The sequence below is a fragment of the Apostichopus japonicus genome, chromosome 22 (assembly GCF_037975245.1).
Source record: "Apostichopus japonicus isolate 1M-3 chromosome 22, ASM3797524v1, whole genome shotgun sequence".
NCBI classification, from domain to species: domain Eukaryota; kingdom Metazoa; phylum Echinodermata; class Holothuroidea; order Aspidochirotida; family Stichopodidae; genus Apostichopus; species Apostichopus japonicus.
In genome coordinates, this window is record NC_092582.1 from 13,842,455 (window position 1) to 13,860,625 (window position 18,171).

General features: G+C 37.7%; 1 protein-coding gene across 8 annotated transcripts; it reads left to right on the top strand.

Moving 5' to 3' along the window:
- The first annotated feature begins 621 nt into the window (after nucleotides 1–621).
- On the top strand, nucleotides 622–17,416 carry LOC139964344 (solute carrier family 35 member G1-like). Of its 8 annotated transcripts, none has more exons than XM_071965878.1 (5): nucleotides 622–769; nucleotides 7,788–7,881; nucleotides 8,312–8,474; nucleotides 14,980–15,232; nucleotides 15,384–17,416. In XM_071965878.1, the coding sequence occupies exons 4-5, from the start codon at nucleotides 15,171–15,173 to the stop codon at nucleotides 16,576–16,578; spliced, it is 1,257 nt and encodes a 418-aa protein (XP_071821979.1). In that variant the 5' UTR covers nucleotides 622–769; nucleotides 7,788–7,881; nucleotides 8,312–8,474; nucleotides 14,980–15,170; the 3' UTR covers nucleotides 16,579–17,416. The 8 variants fall into 8 exon arrangements, with proteins under 8 accessions (XP_071821979.1, XP_071821975.1, XP_071821977.1 ...); XM_071965876.1 differs by lacking the exon at nucleotides 622–769 and adding an exon at nucleotides 778–1,204 and having other exon boundaries at nucleotides 8,312–8,557; XM_071965875.1 differs by lacking the exon at nucleotides 622–769 and adding an exon at nucleotides 778–1,204.
- The last annotated feature ends 755 nt before the right edge of the window (nucleotides 17,417–18,171 follow it).

Consider the following 18,171-nt stretch of genomic DNA (forward strand, 5'->3'; position numbering starts at 1 on the left):
CTGTCTTTTGGGTCCTGGCTCTGTTAACAATCGCTTCATGTTCAGAATGTTACTCATTGAGTCATTATGGCGAGCATATGCCTTGCCCTTTCCGTTTCATAAATGTGTATTTCGATAGCACAGAGAGTAGTTCATTGGAAACATTCAGCAATAATGCAATCGATTCGTCTAGCTGGTAACAAAAACCTCTGACGGCCATGCAAGTTACGCTTATTAATGTATCATAAAAATCATTCATTTTTGCGAGAGAGTATTCTCGAGCTTATATGTGGGTCTCAGCTCTGGAGGGTGACAGAATTCCACGCCGTTTCGTTTATCTGTACATATGTCACCATGTCGATTATACAGTATCCTAATAGCACAAGTGTCAAAAATGAAGTTTAATAACATAAACAGTTCATTATTACGTATATATTATATTCCAGATAATAATTATTTGTCATAATTGGATCTACATGTAAAGAAAATGACTGCAGTTTACAGAGTCTTTTGCTAATACTACGAGTTGTAGAAAATGATGACGTCAAACCAAAAAGTTTGGCACGGAGCCATGGCCACAGAAAACGTTTCTGTGCGTATGCATCACGTATTATTCATCGCCGAGTTGACTTTGTTGTGTACGTTATGTCGTATGTCATACGAACCATCAACAGAAAGCAATACTATAGTCAGTATTGCGAAGTTCGGCATACTGCGAAGATCGGCCACCCTTAAGAAATACACGATTTCACCATGAAAATCTACAGGAAGAGTCAAATTTCACCAAAAAGTACGAAGCTACAGTTATTTTCTCTCCAAAATGACCCGTGTGCAAGAAATTACTTACATATTTGTCAATAAAGTCTGTTATAATTACTGAAAAAGCAACTGCGCCACCAATTTTATCACCAGCGCCACACTGTGGGTTGCGTGTCCGAACTTCGCAATACTCTAGCAAGAAATACCAGTTCCACAATCACGAAGAATCTTCTTGGAAAACAACGTGAAAACAGTTTGCAGGAAAGAAAGTTTGGCCGTGTATCGTACTATAACAAAATTCTCCCACCATATGAAGTATATTTTCAAATGATTTATACCAGAAGATTTAGTTTTGGGGTGTTTTAAGTCTTAAGTGGCCGAACTTCGAAGTCACCATCCTACTGTATGTCAACGAGTACGACACTATACATACTATACCTTTCGATATTCGGTAAAACTACTTGATGTAAGCTCTCACTAATATTTCTTACAAATTCTTGAAGTATTTCGCTTGAATGTTAGGCATAGGTTAAGAAAAGAAGTGGCTCTGCGGACGGAAAGTAGTTTTGCTTAAATCACGATATCTTGGCCTTTCGGGGTCTGGAATTTAGGCACAAGTTGTTCGCAATACCGTGTGAGATTCACGAAAGTAGCCTAACTGTAGCGTTACGTAGTAAGACATAACGTTAACCTTACATTGCAATGTGACCTAGGCTAAGCTAGATCATAGATGGCAACCAGTTCGTCACCGAAAATGTTTTGGGCGGCACTGAGACAGTTGCTCTGACCAGAATCTCCATAGAGAAATTTCGTGGTATTTCTTTGTTTGTCATCCCATTTGAGAACATTGGGTTATGAATGAATATAAATGGACCACTGTCACAAATTATGTTAGGCACCCCGGTAACTAATTCTTAGTCACTCATAGGCCTACTCAGCATGTTACTTGTACATGTTACTGCCTAGGATATGTACAGTAAGATCTAACTCTAAAATTAAAAGTAATATAATAAGCTCGGCCTCAGTTAGGCCTAACCTAGCTAAGACTGGTTTGTGGTGCATCGTGTACACCTAGCAAAATAGCCTAACGTTAGGTAGCCTATAAATTGTTTTATTTTTTTAGTTGCATGATTTAAATCTTTATTACGGCAGTGGTAAACCTAATGTAGACTAGGCCTATAAATATGGTAGGCCTAATAAAATTGAGGTGGCACTGAAGTGGGACATTTAAAGTCCCACATGGGACATTTAAAGTCAGGAAGGGACTTTCTCAAATACTTTCCCAGATTATTTGCATCATCTTGGATTTGGTTTCCAAAAATTGAAGAAGAACATACAATGTACATGTTTACAAGTGAAAAATAAAAGTTATTTCCACACCAGATATCTGTGTGCGGAAAGTGATCAGCGGAAAGTATGGGATGCCGAGAATAACAGAAACTGCCGTGTAGATTCTAATCATAGTAAAAATACTACTAAAGATTTAAATTGAAGGGTTATAGCATATAAAATCAGTCTCACAAGTAAACTTCTGGTAGCAGCTTTACTTCCCAAACATAATGACGCATTACAGGATTAGCCCAATGAGTAATGGATGTTGCAGTTTTTGAAAGTTACACCAATGAATTATTCATGAGCAGCAAAACAATTTCCCTCTCTGGGATAAGAAATTTGTGAAAATAAAGGTAGCCACCTACAACATTTTCCATATTCTGTCCTGTATTCATTGGTTAATTGAGATTTTGCCATCACCCCAGGTTAGAGGCTCACCAGAATATAGCCCAGACTAGGCCTTAAACAGCCACTGGTCCAATTTTGTATGTAGTATGTGATGTTGGTTCAATTTTACCTACTGTGTGTACTGTATCACACAGTACTCTGCACCTGTACAATGCAGAATATAACCCACGCTAGGCCTTAAACAGCCACTGGTCCAATTTTTATTTGGTATGTAATATTGGTTTGTTATTACCTACTGTGTATACTGTTTCAAACAGTACTCTGCACCTAAACACTGTGTAGACACAATGCAATTTGCACGTTGTATACATTTGGATGAGTTTTATGGGAGGGCATCTTTCGTACGCAGTTGCCATAATTGACGTAAATCATCATAGTAGCACCGTAGTGGAACTCATATGATCATACGAACGAGTGGGAGGACGTAGTCTTCTGGTTGTTACTTGTATTAACTATTAATTTGTGATTTGATGAAACTAATAAGTTGTTACAAAATATCGATTTGTTATTACAGATTATCATGTCTAATTTGTTGTAGGCCTATTTAATGAAACACAGAAATCTCGTGAAAAATCAGGTATAATCGTTTTAATAAAAGGCCGCAATAAAAATCAATACACCGTAATCAGGATCATAGAAAGTTGAGATTTTGAGATAAACCATCTCCAACCTTCGCCATACGACATTTAAATTTCAGAGGAAATGCGGCATTTTAAAATAAAATAGTCAGACTGTTGGGGAAAATAACAGAAGTTGAAATTCCATTGTAACATTGGATCATAATTATTGATTATATTTGAACTTTTGGGATAAAACTGTCGAAAATCAGCTTAAAACAATAAAATTACTCAGATAAACATTCGATAGTTCAAGAGAAAAGTCCAAATTTGAGATAAACTTCGATATAAAGTGTTGTTTTGAATTGTCCACTGCTGAATTTCGGCTTTCTTTTATATCGAACAAATCTAGAAAAGAAATGTTAAAAATGAAACGGATATAAAGTCTCAATACATGTTTGCTGATGAATTTCGGAAAACAAACTTCCGTAGCAGATTCAAGGTTTCTTATTCTAAATGCACTCTGACCAGGTGGGTTTAATGGAGAAAAGCTGTCGCAATCGGAAAAAAAAACAATTCTGTTGCACATATGGCGCGAACCATTTACTGTAAAATAACTCACTAAAAATAATGATTATTAATATGAAAATTGCATTGAACGGTGTTATTTTCATTGAGCTTTTAGGGCAGTAACAGTAAGCCGGAAAGGTCGAAGTTAAAACACACACTGAGCCTTTAAACTCACTAAAAACCAGAATGCTAAAGTGCATAGAGGTTTCGATGACTTCATTACAATAAACTTCTGCTTGTTCACCAGAAATAGCTCTTATAATATAAATGTCCTGATATCTACCATGAGATATCACATTTAAAAGGTTTTCAGAGTTTGACAATTGAGTTCTACTATTCAATATAACGCACCCGCATGCCCAAGTATGGTAAATATCCATGTTTCCTAACTTGAGATATCGTGTTTACAAGGTTATCAATATTGACCTTTAGTGACCTCAAAAGACCTTTGACCTCCACTATAAAGAACAGAGTTCTATTACTCAATATAAAAAACCCACATGATAAGTAACCATGCTTCCTATATTGAGATATAGTGTTTACAAGGTTTACAGTGTTTGACCTCTGTTGACCTCAGATAAGATTTGACCTCCACCAAATAAAGAAGATTTCTTCCTCTCAGTGTGACACATCTACATACCAAGTATGAAAATATCCATGATTAGTATCTTGAGATCAGTGACGTCTGGTGACCTCAGTTGACCTTTGACCTACAATAGGGTTCTTCATCTCAGACACACACCCACGCGCGCACACATGTTTGTGTTTCATTCAGACCGAGGACCCCATTGTATTTTCCATTGTTCAAATCCACGTACCCTAACTTTAACAATACCCCATACAATAGAATTCTTCCGAGGACGTGGAGATTCTTTAGAAATCACAACCGAGGACCTGAAATTCTTTTGTTCAAGTCCTCGGTCAGATAGCAATACAAACGCACACACTCACACACACGCCATCATGCCTGCATTGCATATGCATGATTATCATTAAAACCAAAAATTAGATGAAAAGTAAAATCTGAACCATGGCACCTACAAAAACGAAATTCGTCTAAGGAAAACTACTGTATTATTTGGTACCCGAATGTCTAATTAAGCAATTAGAAATAATCACAGAATACAAGAAATGGAGAGTCTAAGCAATAGATATTTATTTAGCACAAATTTAGTATAATACCACTCTGGCAACATGCTCGGATACATTTGGATACGAAATGACTCGTACATTAGTGGTCAAGGAGCTACTATAAACAATGGACTCCAATTGTTTTAAGTTCATGTAACTACTTGGTGGACCTCTCACCAGGGAGTTGTTATGGAACAACTCCCTGCTCTCTTGACAAATTACTTCTGGACTACTACATTCGATTGCTAGGGGTGACGTTTGCTTTTAACCCTCACGTTACAGCCACGGACCGAAAACAAGGCGGACTAATTTTTCTGTGACACACGTACTCTATGGCAAGCCGTTTTTACATTTACCTCTCTATTCTACTTAAGTAGAATTAATTCCACTTAAGTAGAATACAATTAAGCTTAAGTGGAATGAATTGCACTTAAGTAGAATTGCATTTTACTTAAGCTAAATTGTATTCCACTTAAGTGGAATTCATATTAGCTTAAGTTCAAACGGTTTTTGTCTACATCGTATTTTACTTAAGTAAAATACAATTCTACTTAAGTAAAATACAATTCTGCTTAAGTAAAATTCAATTCTACTTAAGTAAAATGCAATTCTGCTTAAGTAAAATTCAATTCTACTTAAGTAAAATGCTATTCTACTTAAGCAAAATGGCTTTTTAATTTCACTTAAGCTAATTACGGAATTACGCTTAAGTGAAATGTGATTGGTCAATCTATTTCACTTAAGTAAAATGCAATTTAGCTTAAGTAAAACGTGATTGGTCAATCAGTATATGCTACTCATTGCGTCACTGTACTTGCCGCGAAGTCCGACTATTATAGGTACCTCACCACGTGTTCATCCGCTCAATAGGTTTACCATTTTCAGAAAAGAGGTAAAAGTACCTAACGTAAAGCTTGCTTAAGCATGTTATCATTTACTGTCATCGTTTTTCTGCCTTTATATGAAAGAGCATAATTTTAAGTACAGATGGTGTGAAAATAGGGAGGATCGAAGGTGATATAAACCATTTTAAAAATCTTTGGTTAAATGTTGATATTACTCCGAACGAGCATATGGAAGGGTTCAGTGTGATAAACTTGCTCCTCTTTTAGCTCTAAACGGTCATGATATGGAAGTTTGCAAGTGCCATGATAGGCCAAGAACACAGCTATCATGTGATGGGTAGGATATACCAGATGAAAACTTCTATCTATGCTTTGGCAGGTCTTGAAAGTGATGAGTTTAGTGTGTAAGTCAATGTAACAATTTATTGTGATGCGAGACCTATAGAGTTACGTTCAAGACGTACTAGTTACGTAACCATTTGCGGCCATTCACCCATTCTGCGATACTTATCCAGCTTTCGTTGTGTATATACGAACATAACACCATACTTAGCAAATGAAGCAAAGCTATATGTTTATCACTGAGTCTGAACGTTAGACATTTGGTAAATGCAGCCAGCCAATAAATCGTTGCAAACTGTTGCTGATGCAGTTGGAAAAGCACTTTTGAGGGCAAGGGAACGACTACAACACGACATACCACCAATCAGTGGTACTAGTAGTAGAAGTATCACAAGGCATGGTACCATGTAAACATTGCCCCCAGACCAACCACTTCTCCGCACGAGGTAAATGTTATAACGGCTTGCCATATCCTTCAATTCCACTTAAGCTAAATTGTATTTTACTTAAGTAGAGTTGAATTTTACTTAAGTAAAATGCAATTGTATTATACTTAAGTAAAATACAATTCTACTTAAGTAGAATACAATTTAGCTTAAGTTAAATTCAATTTCACTTAAGCTTAATTGCATTCTACTTAAGTAAAATACAATTTTACTTAAGTAAAATGCATTTAGCTTAAGTGAAAAAGAATGATACTTTTACTTAAGCTTAATTGTATTCTACTTAAGTGCAATTCATTTCACTTAAGCTTAATTGTATTCTACTTAAGTGGAATTAATTCTACTTCATTAGAATAGAGAGGTAAATGTTAAAACGGCTTGCCATAGTACTCCAACCTCCACAGCTTTTCTGCATACCCTCACTTTTTACGACACTGGGTTTGTATTTCGCTTCGTAATTCGCTTCATCCATCAGTTAGTTTTGTGCTATTAATCTAGGTGCAGTATGATATCATCCCAAGGCTATTTTGCTGTGTTCTATTAGCATCCATGACCAGCCTACTGATCGAACATATTGGCAGAGACGAACGCAGCGACGTAATTTATAGCCACAAATCGACCAGTCAACTGAACTTCTTAGCGTCAAAAGAAGGACAAAACGACTCTAGAAGAGATTAAATAGTCAAACGCACAACTGTAGTTTACTTCAAAAACAATGAAAGTGTTTATTTAATCAATTCTTCTTATCGGGAGGTTTTCAGTGTTGGAAACACGCAGATCGAAAAAAACATGACCAAATATCAATATGATATTTCGCAATCTTACAGTAGCACGTAAACAAAGTTTCTGCTAAAGGTTAGTAGACTTGCTTGCACTTGTATATATATATATATATATATATATATATATATATATATATATATATATATATATATATATATCTCGAGTGAGATACAATAATTGAATTAGGTAAGTGATTGGAAGTAAAGCAGCCAATGTTTGGTTTGTATGGTATTGGTATTATATGCATATATATATATATATATATACATATACATATATATATATATATATATATATATATATATACGTGTTAAACAGTAAAACAAAGTAGGTAAATAAATGATAAGAAGAAAAACAGTCGCAGGCAAAAGTGGACTTTACCAACAGAACACACAAGTATATACAAACTAGTTGCGTCCAATTCAGTACATCTCAGCTCGGTACACGCAGTCGAATGTATTGACTCAAAATAGAGTTTATGCATTCACTGCATGGATTGCTAGCAAACATTACACAAATAAATCAGTCTGCTCGTCTGTTACGTTATACAGCCCTTTACATGTGTTTGTTCGAGCTACTCAAAGTTCACGAAGCTAATTTGTTTTTAGACCATGTTTCTTTACCATGTTTCCAAACAGTGAGTCCGGGTTTGCCAGCTTGGGTCTGGCGAGCTGTTGAAGAAACTACGAAGTGACGATTGATTCGAATCTTAGATGCATGGACCGTCTTGAGGTATTTATAAAGATAAACCAATATAGTGTTTTAGTTTCATGGAGGGGAAGGGGGGGGGCAGGAACATTTAATCTGACTGTAACTCTAGATATTAATCTCGAGTGCAAGCTTTAACTGAAATGTATAAATAATGAGTGTATATATGTATAGGCCTATAGCTATAGTGTATAAGTATATATCATGAAGCATGGGATTTCCTATCTTTAGATCACCGTATGTGGCCACAACGAGTTTCCTCTTTTGATTTAGCGTGTTTAACAATACTGGCCGGTACTATATTGCTTCCTGCAAGTTTTCTCTTTCAAAGTAGCCGACTGTATACAAATGACGTTCTCTTTGTACATAAATTGGTATATATGTGCATGACTGATACGTTGCGTTGTTTACAATAGTGTAAAAGTAAGTTGGCCTGAGGTTTCGACCCTAGCAGGATCTTCTTCAAAGGCTAAATGACAAGTAACTGTAACAGAAGGGACAAAAACAAAATACAGACAGGTTAATGAGCATGGTGAACACAAAGAGATGGATGAAAGGGGATTAGTGGACAAGGGATGGAGAGAAGAAAGAGGGAGACCAACAGGGGAAGAGGAGAGGTAAGAGATAAACAGTGGAGGGACAAAGAAAGGATTACGGGAAGGGGAGAGGGAATAAACTGGAGAAGGACAAAGACAGAAAGGTGTGTAGAAAAAAGAGTGGAAGAGAGTTGTGAGAAGAGGAGTTTGCAGTTTGCAGTTTTATTTATTTTGTTTACAATAGGTGTAGCCTACATATTATTATGATAGATGAATTGCAATTTGAATGGAACTTGTTATGGCATATTTGAATACAGGATTAGGAATCACGCTCAGTTGCCAAGTCTAGTACAAGTTTCTTCTTTCCATCCCCCCACCCATATTTCATCTCCATCTACAGCCCGGCTGCGATTTTTTCCCCAAACTGAACTGAAACTGAAATTATTTCCTCGATTCTGATTGACTCTCAGCCAGCATGTGATATACTTTAGAATTCAACATGGATCCCTCCATACTTTGTCGACATCAGTATGATCATGGAGGTTAACCTCCATGGTATGATCAACACGAACAAATTCAAGATATTCACATTGCTTTTGGTAGTTATATATGAACGAAAGTATATTGTTCTTAACACGACGAAGCAACTATTCACAACTACTGCGCCCATTATAGGCAGTCCTCGATCGTTTGTTTACTCGTTTGCCTGTTGTACTGTGTATAATATACAACAATAAAACACAGTGCATTTGTAACTGTATACACGTAGCCGATGTACATATGTACGAGGTGTTTGTGTACATTCGGAGTTGCGATACTGTTCTGCCATTCACGTAAATGTTATTTATTATCGCCATGGAGCTATAAACTGGGAATAGCTCCATGATTATCGCCTATCGGGCAGGTAGTCCTGTTTTCAGTACTTTTTCATTTTCACAGGGATTCAGTTTACACTGTACTACACATGTTATTGTTTTTACTTCATTAAGCAAGCCACCTGTGACTCTTCTTATCTTTCTATCTGCTGCCTGCTCTGTGGTTAGATCAGTTTGAGCAAACTGTAACTTCATAGCACAGCTCTGTTATGAAAGATCAGCAGGGGGCAAGTCAGGATGGAAGAGTTGTTGATAAACATTCCTCCTTGACCACACAAGAGGAGGGTCTCATGGTAATGGGGGATTCACACTTATTTCTTTTCTCAGAGACCTGTGTTGTTTATCACTAGAGACATCATTCTGTTTTCAGCATTGTAGCATAGGCAACACGGCATCCGCCTTACATACCGTACACAGTTTCATTAGTTAACGTTTTCGACCTGGCTCAGTTATAATCTGTAAGTTTTCTCTTTGTCTTATTTGTTAGGTTAATTATTGTACAACCTTGCCTAGCAGGCACATGTCAGTTAATTGAGATTGTTAACTAGACATAATTAATCTAATTGTTTTCCAATTAAGAAGTATTTTACCTTGATTGCAGGTTTGCACATAATTTGTTGTTTATTGAATATGGGCGACTCCATAACTTAATATATTTACTTGTGACTTGAATAAGTTAACATTCTTTTAGTTACACTTGGGTTTTTATTACCTTAATCCCTGTTCAACTATGTATATGCTCACATATTCATGTTCCTATCAGAGTTGTGTAATACTTACGTTACGTTATTGCCGTTCGTTGAGATGGATTGTTGTTACTAATTAATCATAATAGTTTTTGCTATTTGTTCTTTAATAAACTTAATTAATTTATTCTTCTTAAGACAAGTTAAGAGAATTAATTAAAACCCCATAGTTATTCAACTCTCATCACATCATAGTTACTCAGTGTAAAATATTGTACTGTGGTGAGCTTCATTTGGCCTATGGCAAGTTCGAAGTTCACCGTTATAATCTTTCATTTAAAACATTCATAGTGTTGTATTTAGCATCATTATTATTCAAGTCTATCATATCCTTTTATTTCAGTTTTACCGCGATAACATGAGTGAGGAATCTCAATACAGTTTACAGAAACGTACTCTTGTCTTTTTCTCGTCATTTCGCTGGTTAGCTAGCTGTCTAGTGTCGCATATCTAGACGCGTCTGCGAGGGCAGCATAGATACTTTAAATTTTATAATCATAAATTCAAAATGTATTCAGTCAATGGAATCATGATAGGCCTAGTCGAATATGCAGTGCAGGTGCGTATCCGGGGGGGCGTTGGGGGCGCGCGCCCCCCGGGTAAGGAAAAGAGGAGAGAAAAAAAGAGAAGAAAAAAGGGAAAAGGAGTGGGAAAAAAAGAAAAGGAGGAGAGGAAGGAAGGGAAAAGAAAAAGAAAAAAGAGGGAAAAAGGAGAAAGGAGGGAGTAGAAGATAGCCAAGACCTCGGGAAGAGAAAGAGGAACAGTCATAGTTAAAGCGCTGATCCCTATTATATACACAGGTAGCCAGTGACAGATCAAGGATTACGGAAGGGGTGTGCGCCTCACCCTACCCCTTACATCGACAACTCCATTTTTGACGTTTCCATTTTTCCTCTCTCACTAATGTATCTATATAAATACTATATATGGTCTATCATAACGCGTGCGTGTGTATGGACGCCTTAAACAATTGTAGAATTGTGCTATATGGAACCAACTGTGGCTGGTCTTGAACTCGACCGAGTCGTCGGGGAACATTTCGGGAAGGGGGCGACCGCCCCCCCCCCCGAGCAAATTTTCTTTATGACATCGCTAGTAATTTCAAAATAGACAATGCTTAGATGCAACTTACAAGGCCTGGGAAGTGTCATTTCCAGCGATCTGGGAGGCATTTTCGGCCAAAATTTTTCTTGTACGCTTCGCGCCAACTCATGGTGGCGCTTCGCTTAGATAGTTTGCCTACAGGCAATTACTCGCTACACGCCTGTTCGAATTTGTAAAGCAAAGAGCAGATATAACATCATATCAGTGAGCATTGAAATGCATTTTCCACGATGAACAGCCTCAAAAACTGTCTATGTGTGTAGTCAAAGGCGTAGGAGCCCAATTGGATTTGGGGGCTGTAATGACTTGCCCGAAAAAAAAAGCCAAAATTTTTCGCAAGAGAAGCGCGCGTTCAACATATCGATGCCAATATCATATAAGCAAACATCGGTCATTATATTGCATGGCATCGTGTACCGCACGGTCCGTGAAAGTTGCACAGTATACCGCCAAATGCTAATGTAAACAACGAAATGTCTTATGTAGATGGAGAAAAAGCATACAGATCCATTTATGTCAAAACTCTCTTTTACAGTAGTAATGTCGGCCAAGCTTAGAACTTTATTTTAATTACCACGGAGATAATTTTTAAGCTATTCATTGCTATTTATTTTTCTTTCAGTAGGTGTCCGAAAAAAATTGGTTGCGGGGGGGGGGGGGCTGCAGCCCCCGCCTCCTACGGGACCTACGCCTATGTGTGTAGTGTTCGGTTTCGATATACCTGATATCGGAAATATCTGGTATTTTTTCTGTTCCTTCAACCAAGTTTTACAATAGCCATTATAAGAGGTTGCAATATTTCTACACCAATAAATTAACTGTGTCGGAATTTTCAAAAATTTTCTCACCAACATTATTCATCATACTTTCCTCTACTCGTGCAATTTTGACCTGTCTGTTAGGGGTTCAAGGAGGTTTTTCTATATTGGTTATCCATAGATTGAATTTTGTGCAACATTATGGGAATGTTTTGAAGTGATTTTATTGACGAGAAATGTGAATTTTCAAATTCTCAACAAATAATGGGCTTAAAACCTTGAAAAGTGGGGCTTTCGGATATTGTGGGCCGTGACGTAGAATCACCTACAAAAGCAATGATCCATAGGACATGCAATGAGGTCGAACATGATGTGTGACTGGTGACAATCTTCAAAAAGGTTATGGATGGAAAAAAAACTTTTGGGAAATACTTTGTTCTCAGGCAAAAGTGTACATCTGGTTGGTCATTTTCAAGCCCGAGAAGTGCCATTTCCGGTGATCTGGGGGGTATCAAAACCAAAAATTTTCTTGTACGCTCCGCGCCAACCGATGGTGGCGCTCCGCTTAGATAGTAATTCGCGCCCCCCGGGTTAGAAAATCCTGGATACGTGCCTGTAGTGGCCTTTAAACGGCGAGCGAGTGTGTGCCAGCCAGTGAGTGTACACAAAAAAAGGCATTTGACGATATATGCCCGTGTCTTATAAGGAAGCAGGACACTTCGCCCAACAACCATTTCGCCCAACTGCCATTTCGCCCAACCTTACCATTTCGCCCAACCAGCCTGGTCATTTCGCCCAACCAGCCTGGTCATTTTGCCCAACCAGCCTTGTCATTTCGCCCAACCAGCCTGGTCATTTCGCCCAACCAGTCTGGTCATTTCGCCCAACCTTGATTAAATATGATATTTCAAAAGGAAACGTTCGGGAATTGTTAACGTTACAGGATACGAACCGAATATTAAGGAAACTTGAGGATTGATCAGTGTGTTAGGGGTTAGGTTTGATAGTAAACGTTGGAATATTAAGGAATATTAAGGAAACTTGAAGTCCTTTACTTTGTATAACTTTAGTAAGGAAACGTTCGGGAATTTTTAACGTTACAGGATACGAACCGAATATTAAGGAAACTTGAGGATTGATCAGTGTTTTAGGGGTTAGGTTTGATAGTAAACGTTCGAATATTAAGGAATATTAAGGAAACTTGAAGTCCTTTACTTTGTATAACTTTAGTAAGGAAACGTTCGGGAATTTTTAACGTTACAGGATACGAACCGAATATTAAGGAATCTTGAGGATGGATCAGTGTTTTAGGGGTTAGGTTTGATAGGTTTGATATAGTAAACGTTCGGGAATTGTTAACGCTACGGGATACGAACCGAGTATTAAGGAAACTTGAAGTCGTGGTTAAATTGATTACATATGTGATTACATATGTGGTTACATTGATAAAATGGTTACATTGATTAAATATAGTAATTCAATATTACGGACGGGTTTTATATATATTTTTTTTTCAATTTAATAAGGAAACGTTCGGGAATTGTTAGTCAGTAGGATGGATCAGTGTTTTAGGGGTTAGGTTTGATAGGTTTTTATGAAGACCGATTCCCCTGTGTTTGTATAATAATATAACTCCCATTGTATGCGTAAACGCCTAAAGTAGTGTAATCCTCCCATTATACCCGAAATAACTGCTCAGACTCCGATCGATATCGAGCGGACCTCACTTTTTTATTTACCTATTACGAAGTAACCTAACCCAAAATAAATCAAATTGAACTAGTGAAATAGGAAAAGTAATATTATTCTGACTGAATATTAGTAAAAATAAGGTTGGGCGAAATGACCATGCTGGTTGGGCGAAATGACTATGATGGTTGGGCGAAATGACCATGCTGGTTGGGCGAAATGACCCGGCTGGTTGGGCGAAATGACCAGGCTGGTTGGGCGAAATGGCAGTTGGGCGAAATGGTTGTTGGGCGAAGTGACTAGAAAGCTCTTATAACATATACGTACGGCCGGGAAACACAGATGTTTACCGAGGAAAGCGCTGCATTCGTTGCCACAGTGTGTCAAGAACAATGAGAGTATTGGCAGGAATAAATCTTCCAAGTCGTAGACAGAGTGAACGTCGACTTGACATATACTCAGTACCAATAGTACATGTAGGAGTAGTCATGCTTCCTAGTAGACTCCTGGGTTTTAGACCTGTTGGTACTCTTAGCATCCTGGTTACCGTTAGAACTACGTACTACTTTATATGTTTTTCATCATACATGTATCATCATTGATATTATTACATTTTATATGGATATTTTCATGAATGAATGGCTTATATTATATGTAGAAGAGCAGTTAGAGTACCAGTAAGATCAATGTGTTTCATTCAAAGTATACATGTATGTGTACAATTTTAGTTTTAGCTCACTTGTCAGAATGAGAGATGACACTGGTATGTCGTCTATTGCCCAACATTGTAGCTTTAACCAGGGAGTTGTTATGGAAACTCCCTGCTTTGACAATCATGTTGGTCTTCACAGATATATTCTGATTATTTCCTAGATGTCACATTGAATACACCCTGTAACATGTTGGTTTTAGGGACCATACTTTTAGTACATATGTTGAGGGTTGAGAATGTTGCCAAGGGGTTTTAAATTTGCTGAGCTCTAGATAATTGTAAAACTTATTTCAGGGTACATAGATGACGAGGTTATTTCATATACAAAACTAAAGATACAGTTATTGACTTGTCGAAATATGAAGTTATTGACTGCTTTCGAATCAATGGAAAGACACAATTTCACATCAACTTTACAAAATGTAAAAAATTACTGAAAAACTGTTTACTTAAACATTGATCGTGCGAAAAACACCGTAGAAACTGTAAAAGAAAATCAAAGACGCAGTGCTTAAGTCCCAAAATTGTGGACTTTCTTAGAATAATTTGGTAAAAAACTGTAGAGAATGTTTATATTCACCAAGGTCACATATTAGAACGCCGAAAGCAAAATAGCCAGAGATCGGCGGTCAAACCGTGAAAAGCTGATTTAAAAAATTTGCGTTAGTAAAATGTTTTTTTATGTCTCTTTCTTTGTTTCAGTGATGACGTCATCAACACTCTCTTCAAGTCGGTGACACCGAGACAGCCGATCACAGCGGTCTAATAACACAATCAATATATCCATCTTCCTCCCTTTGTTACAAAGACAACAGGATACGTCAATTGAAAAAAAGGAAGCTTTGGAAAACAGGAGACAAAAGAAACCATGAAGGGCGAAATGAGGAGCGAGGATGAGCCAAGATGAAGATGGAGGACTTTTACGCCAAACAATCTATATTAAACAGATGGATAGGTAAATTAAATTAAAAACTTAGACATTTATATGTTTCTTTGTTCTTGTATGAACTACTAATGGAGATACTTTAAATTTGACAAACCAAACGCTGGAAAAGTTTCAAAAAAATTCAAGCAAGGTATGCCTTCAGATGAATTTCTTTCACCAGTTTCAGTGAGAAAAATACATTTGCAATCAGAGAGAATATGTCGGCCGATAATCAACATGAGAGTATTATGCTGGGTCCATCAACTTCCTTTTGTCATAAAACGAGAGAAGTAGTGAAAGAAGAAGAAGACGACAAAGTCGGAGAGGAAAAGAATGAAAGTTTAAGCGAGGAGAAAGTTGAACAGACACAACTGCGGACTTTAGGCCAAAGAATCTATGATCATAGAGGGATAATTGTTGCATCATTTTCAACTTTCCTTTTTGCATTCCAAACGAACCTTGTGAGATTTATCGAGAATGATATTCACATGATGGAGGTTTCATTCTATCGTTTCCTATGCCAGCTTATCATGGTTACGCCGTTCATGTTGTACAAGAAAATTCCACTCCAACCCGAATCCAGAAAAGTGTTCTTTCTTCATATAACGCGTGGTATATTTGGTACGCTTGCTTCTAATGCTTTTTTCTATAGTATATTATACATACCAATTGGAGATGCCGCTGCCATAGTTATGGGACAACTAGTCTTCGTGGGCATTTTCGCGAGATTGTTTATTAAAGAGGCTTTCGGTCTTCTTGACGCCTCTCTTGTACTCTTGAGCATTGTTGGCGTTGTGCTTATATCTCAGCCACCCTTTTTATTCGGTGGCAAGGACGAAACCAATCCGAATAGGGAATTCTTGGGTGCCATGTTAGCCTTGTTTGCATCCATTTCATTCGCAGCAGGAAACGTTGTAACTAGCTATTTGGGGAAGATGAAAGTGGACCCTTCAGCTATTTTGTTGTATTATGCCCTCGTAGGAACCGTTGGGACTGGCCTATTCAATTCCGTTGTTGGACGTTGGTCGACGCCACCATATGGTAACACCAGGTGGTTTATAATCTCGATAGGAGTGATTCACTGTTTAGCACAATATTTTCTAACGTATAGTTTCTCTATTGAAAACACCGTTCTGGTATCAATTATGATGACAAATGAGTCTATTTATTCATACATTTTAGAGTTTGCTCTTTTTGGTGTGAAACCCGAATTAACATCATTGCTGGGTGGGGGCGTCCTGCTGACTGCGTCAGTGCTGGCGTCTTTAAAGAAGATTTGGATCAGTCGTCGAGGAGCGCAGAATGACCTGAGTAGTTCAGACCTTCACGACTCATTAGACTATACCAACCTCGAACAGAATAACCATGTTTCATGATATATTGCATATATCAAGAAGGTCATCACTTTTGTAACCGAAATAATAACTCGCACATTGTTATTAATTGTTTCCGAAAAGTACTCCCCTGCCAGAAGGAAGTTCTAACCCGAGCAGTAAATAAGACATGGAATTGTGGTGCTCAGTAAAATGCTTTTTGGAGTTTGAACTTTAAGTGACCATTATTTTGATTTTCTAGCATATATTTGGAGTCAATACTTAGACCCTTTAATTTGATAATGCCACATAGAATTTTTTATTCTTTTATACAGTGAGTGTAAAAATATATGCATAAAAGATACATGTTTTTAAATATGGATTAATACAGGGACGTCCCATTGAGGGTATAAGTGGGTGGTGGTGCATCTGGGGATGGGGGTGCAAACCCCACAGATGGGATTTTTATCGAAGAGAAAATTAAACACAATTACGTCTGGAAATGGTCGATACAGCCCGTTTTTCGAAAAATCACTTCTCTGTTCTTCAATGATATCTGGTCAGTGCATTGGTTGTGAGGAAAACCTTGCGGTAATTGTGGGTCAGTCAACCATGCCGTTTGTTGTCGAGATAACAGTTGTCGGGAACCTGAAGTCTTGTCGGGAAGATGATATATCCATGCTAAATTCACGTTCGCGCGGTCAGTTGTCTGTACGATTTTCTTTCCAATAAAATATCCCGACCCCTCCCCTAACCCCTACTCCAACCCCCACCACCTTTACGCCCCATGAATCATCGGACCGTAGCGACACCTCTGAGTGGGTGTGTTACATTTGTAACCTTTAATTAGTTTACTTAAAAGTTGGTTGACAAAGGTCGATAGAAAGAGCTGCATTTATTTACGGAAACACATATAGGCGTGGTTATACTGATCAATTATCGCACCTTCTGTTTAGAAAGTTTCGAACCATTATTAAACGAAACTTTTAAAGAAAACTTTTTACAAACTATTAGCACGATGATATACTAATGTCTTGGTTTGTAGAATTTGCCAAAATGACAAAAACGAAAAATCTGTAAACAATCGTTTAAAACCCGTCTGCATTTGTCACGAAAACAAAAGATTTAACTTGACACTTTGTTGTTAGCAATTACTGGCCAGTTATGATCAGTGGCGTCGCCAGGGGGTGGTCTGGGGTGGAGCACATGCCCTCACTAAAAATCGTCCCCCCCCCCCACATCTCAGATGCGATTTGTAGTGTTAAGAAAAATGCTAAAACAAAAACTTAACTGCCTCAAAAGTAGAAACATAAATATCGGACAGACTAAGCCCGGAAATTCTTGAACATAAAGTTACTTCAAGTTGCAAAATATATCCCCAGGTTGCATCTAAGGAATTTTAATTAATTCATAATAAAAATTCTCCCCTAATACCCCTCCCCCAGGACGGCATTCAAAAACAAACAAAATTAAGTGATCCCCCCCCCCCCCAGTGGCCCCCAAGATTGAAATGTCTGGCGACGCCACTGGTTATGATCAGTCTAAGTCTGTAAGGTAAGCAAACGGTTTTCTTTTCAATTACTGGCGCTATTTATAAAAGGAAAATATTGAATCCTGTAAAACGTTGGCGCTCTTCATAAACTGATAACATACGTC

Coding starts and splice junctions, on each gene's coding strand:
- LOC139964344 (XM_071965878.1), top strand. CDS start 15,171: ATGAGCCAAGATGAAGATGGAGGACTTTTACGCCAAACAATCTATATT. Junction 15,233..15,383: donor TATATTAAACAGATGGATAG/GTAAATTAAATT, acceptor TTCTTTCACCAG/TTTCAGTGAGAAAAATACAT.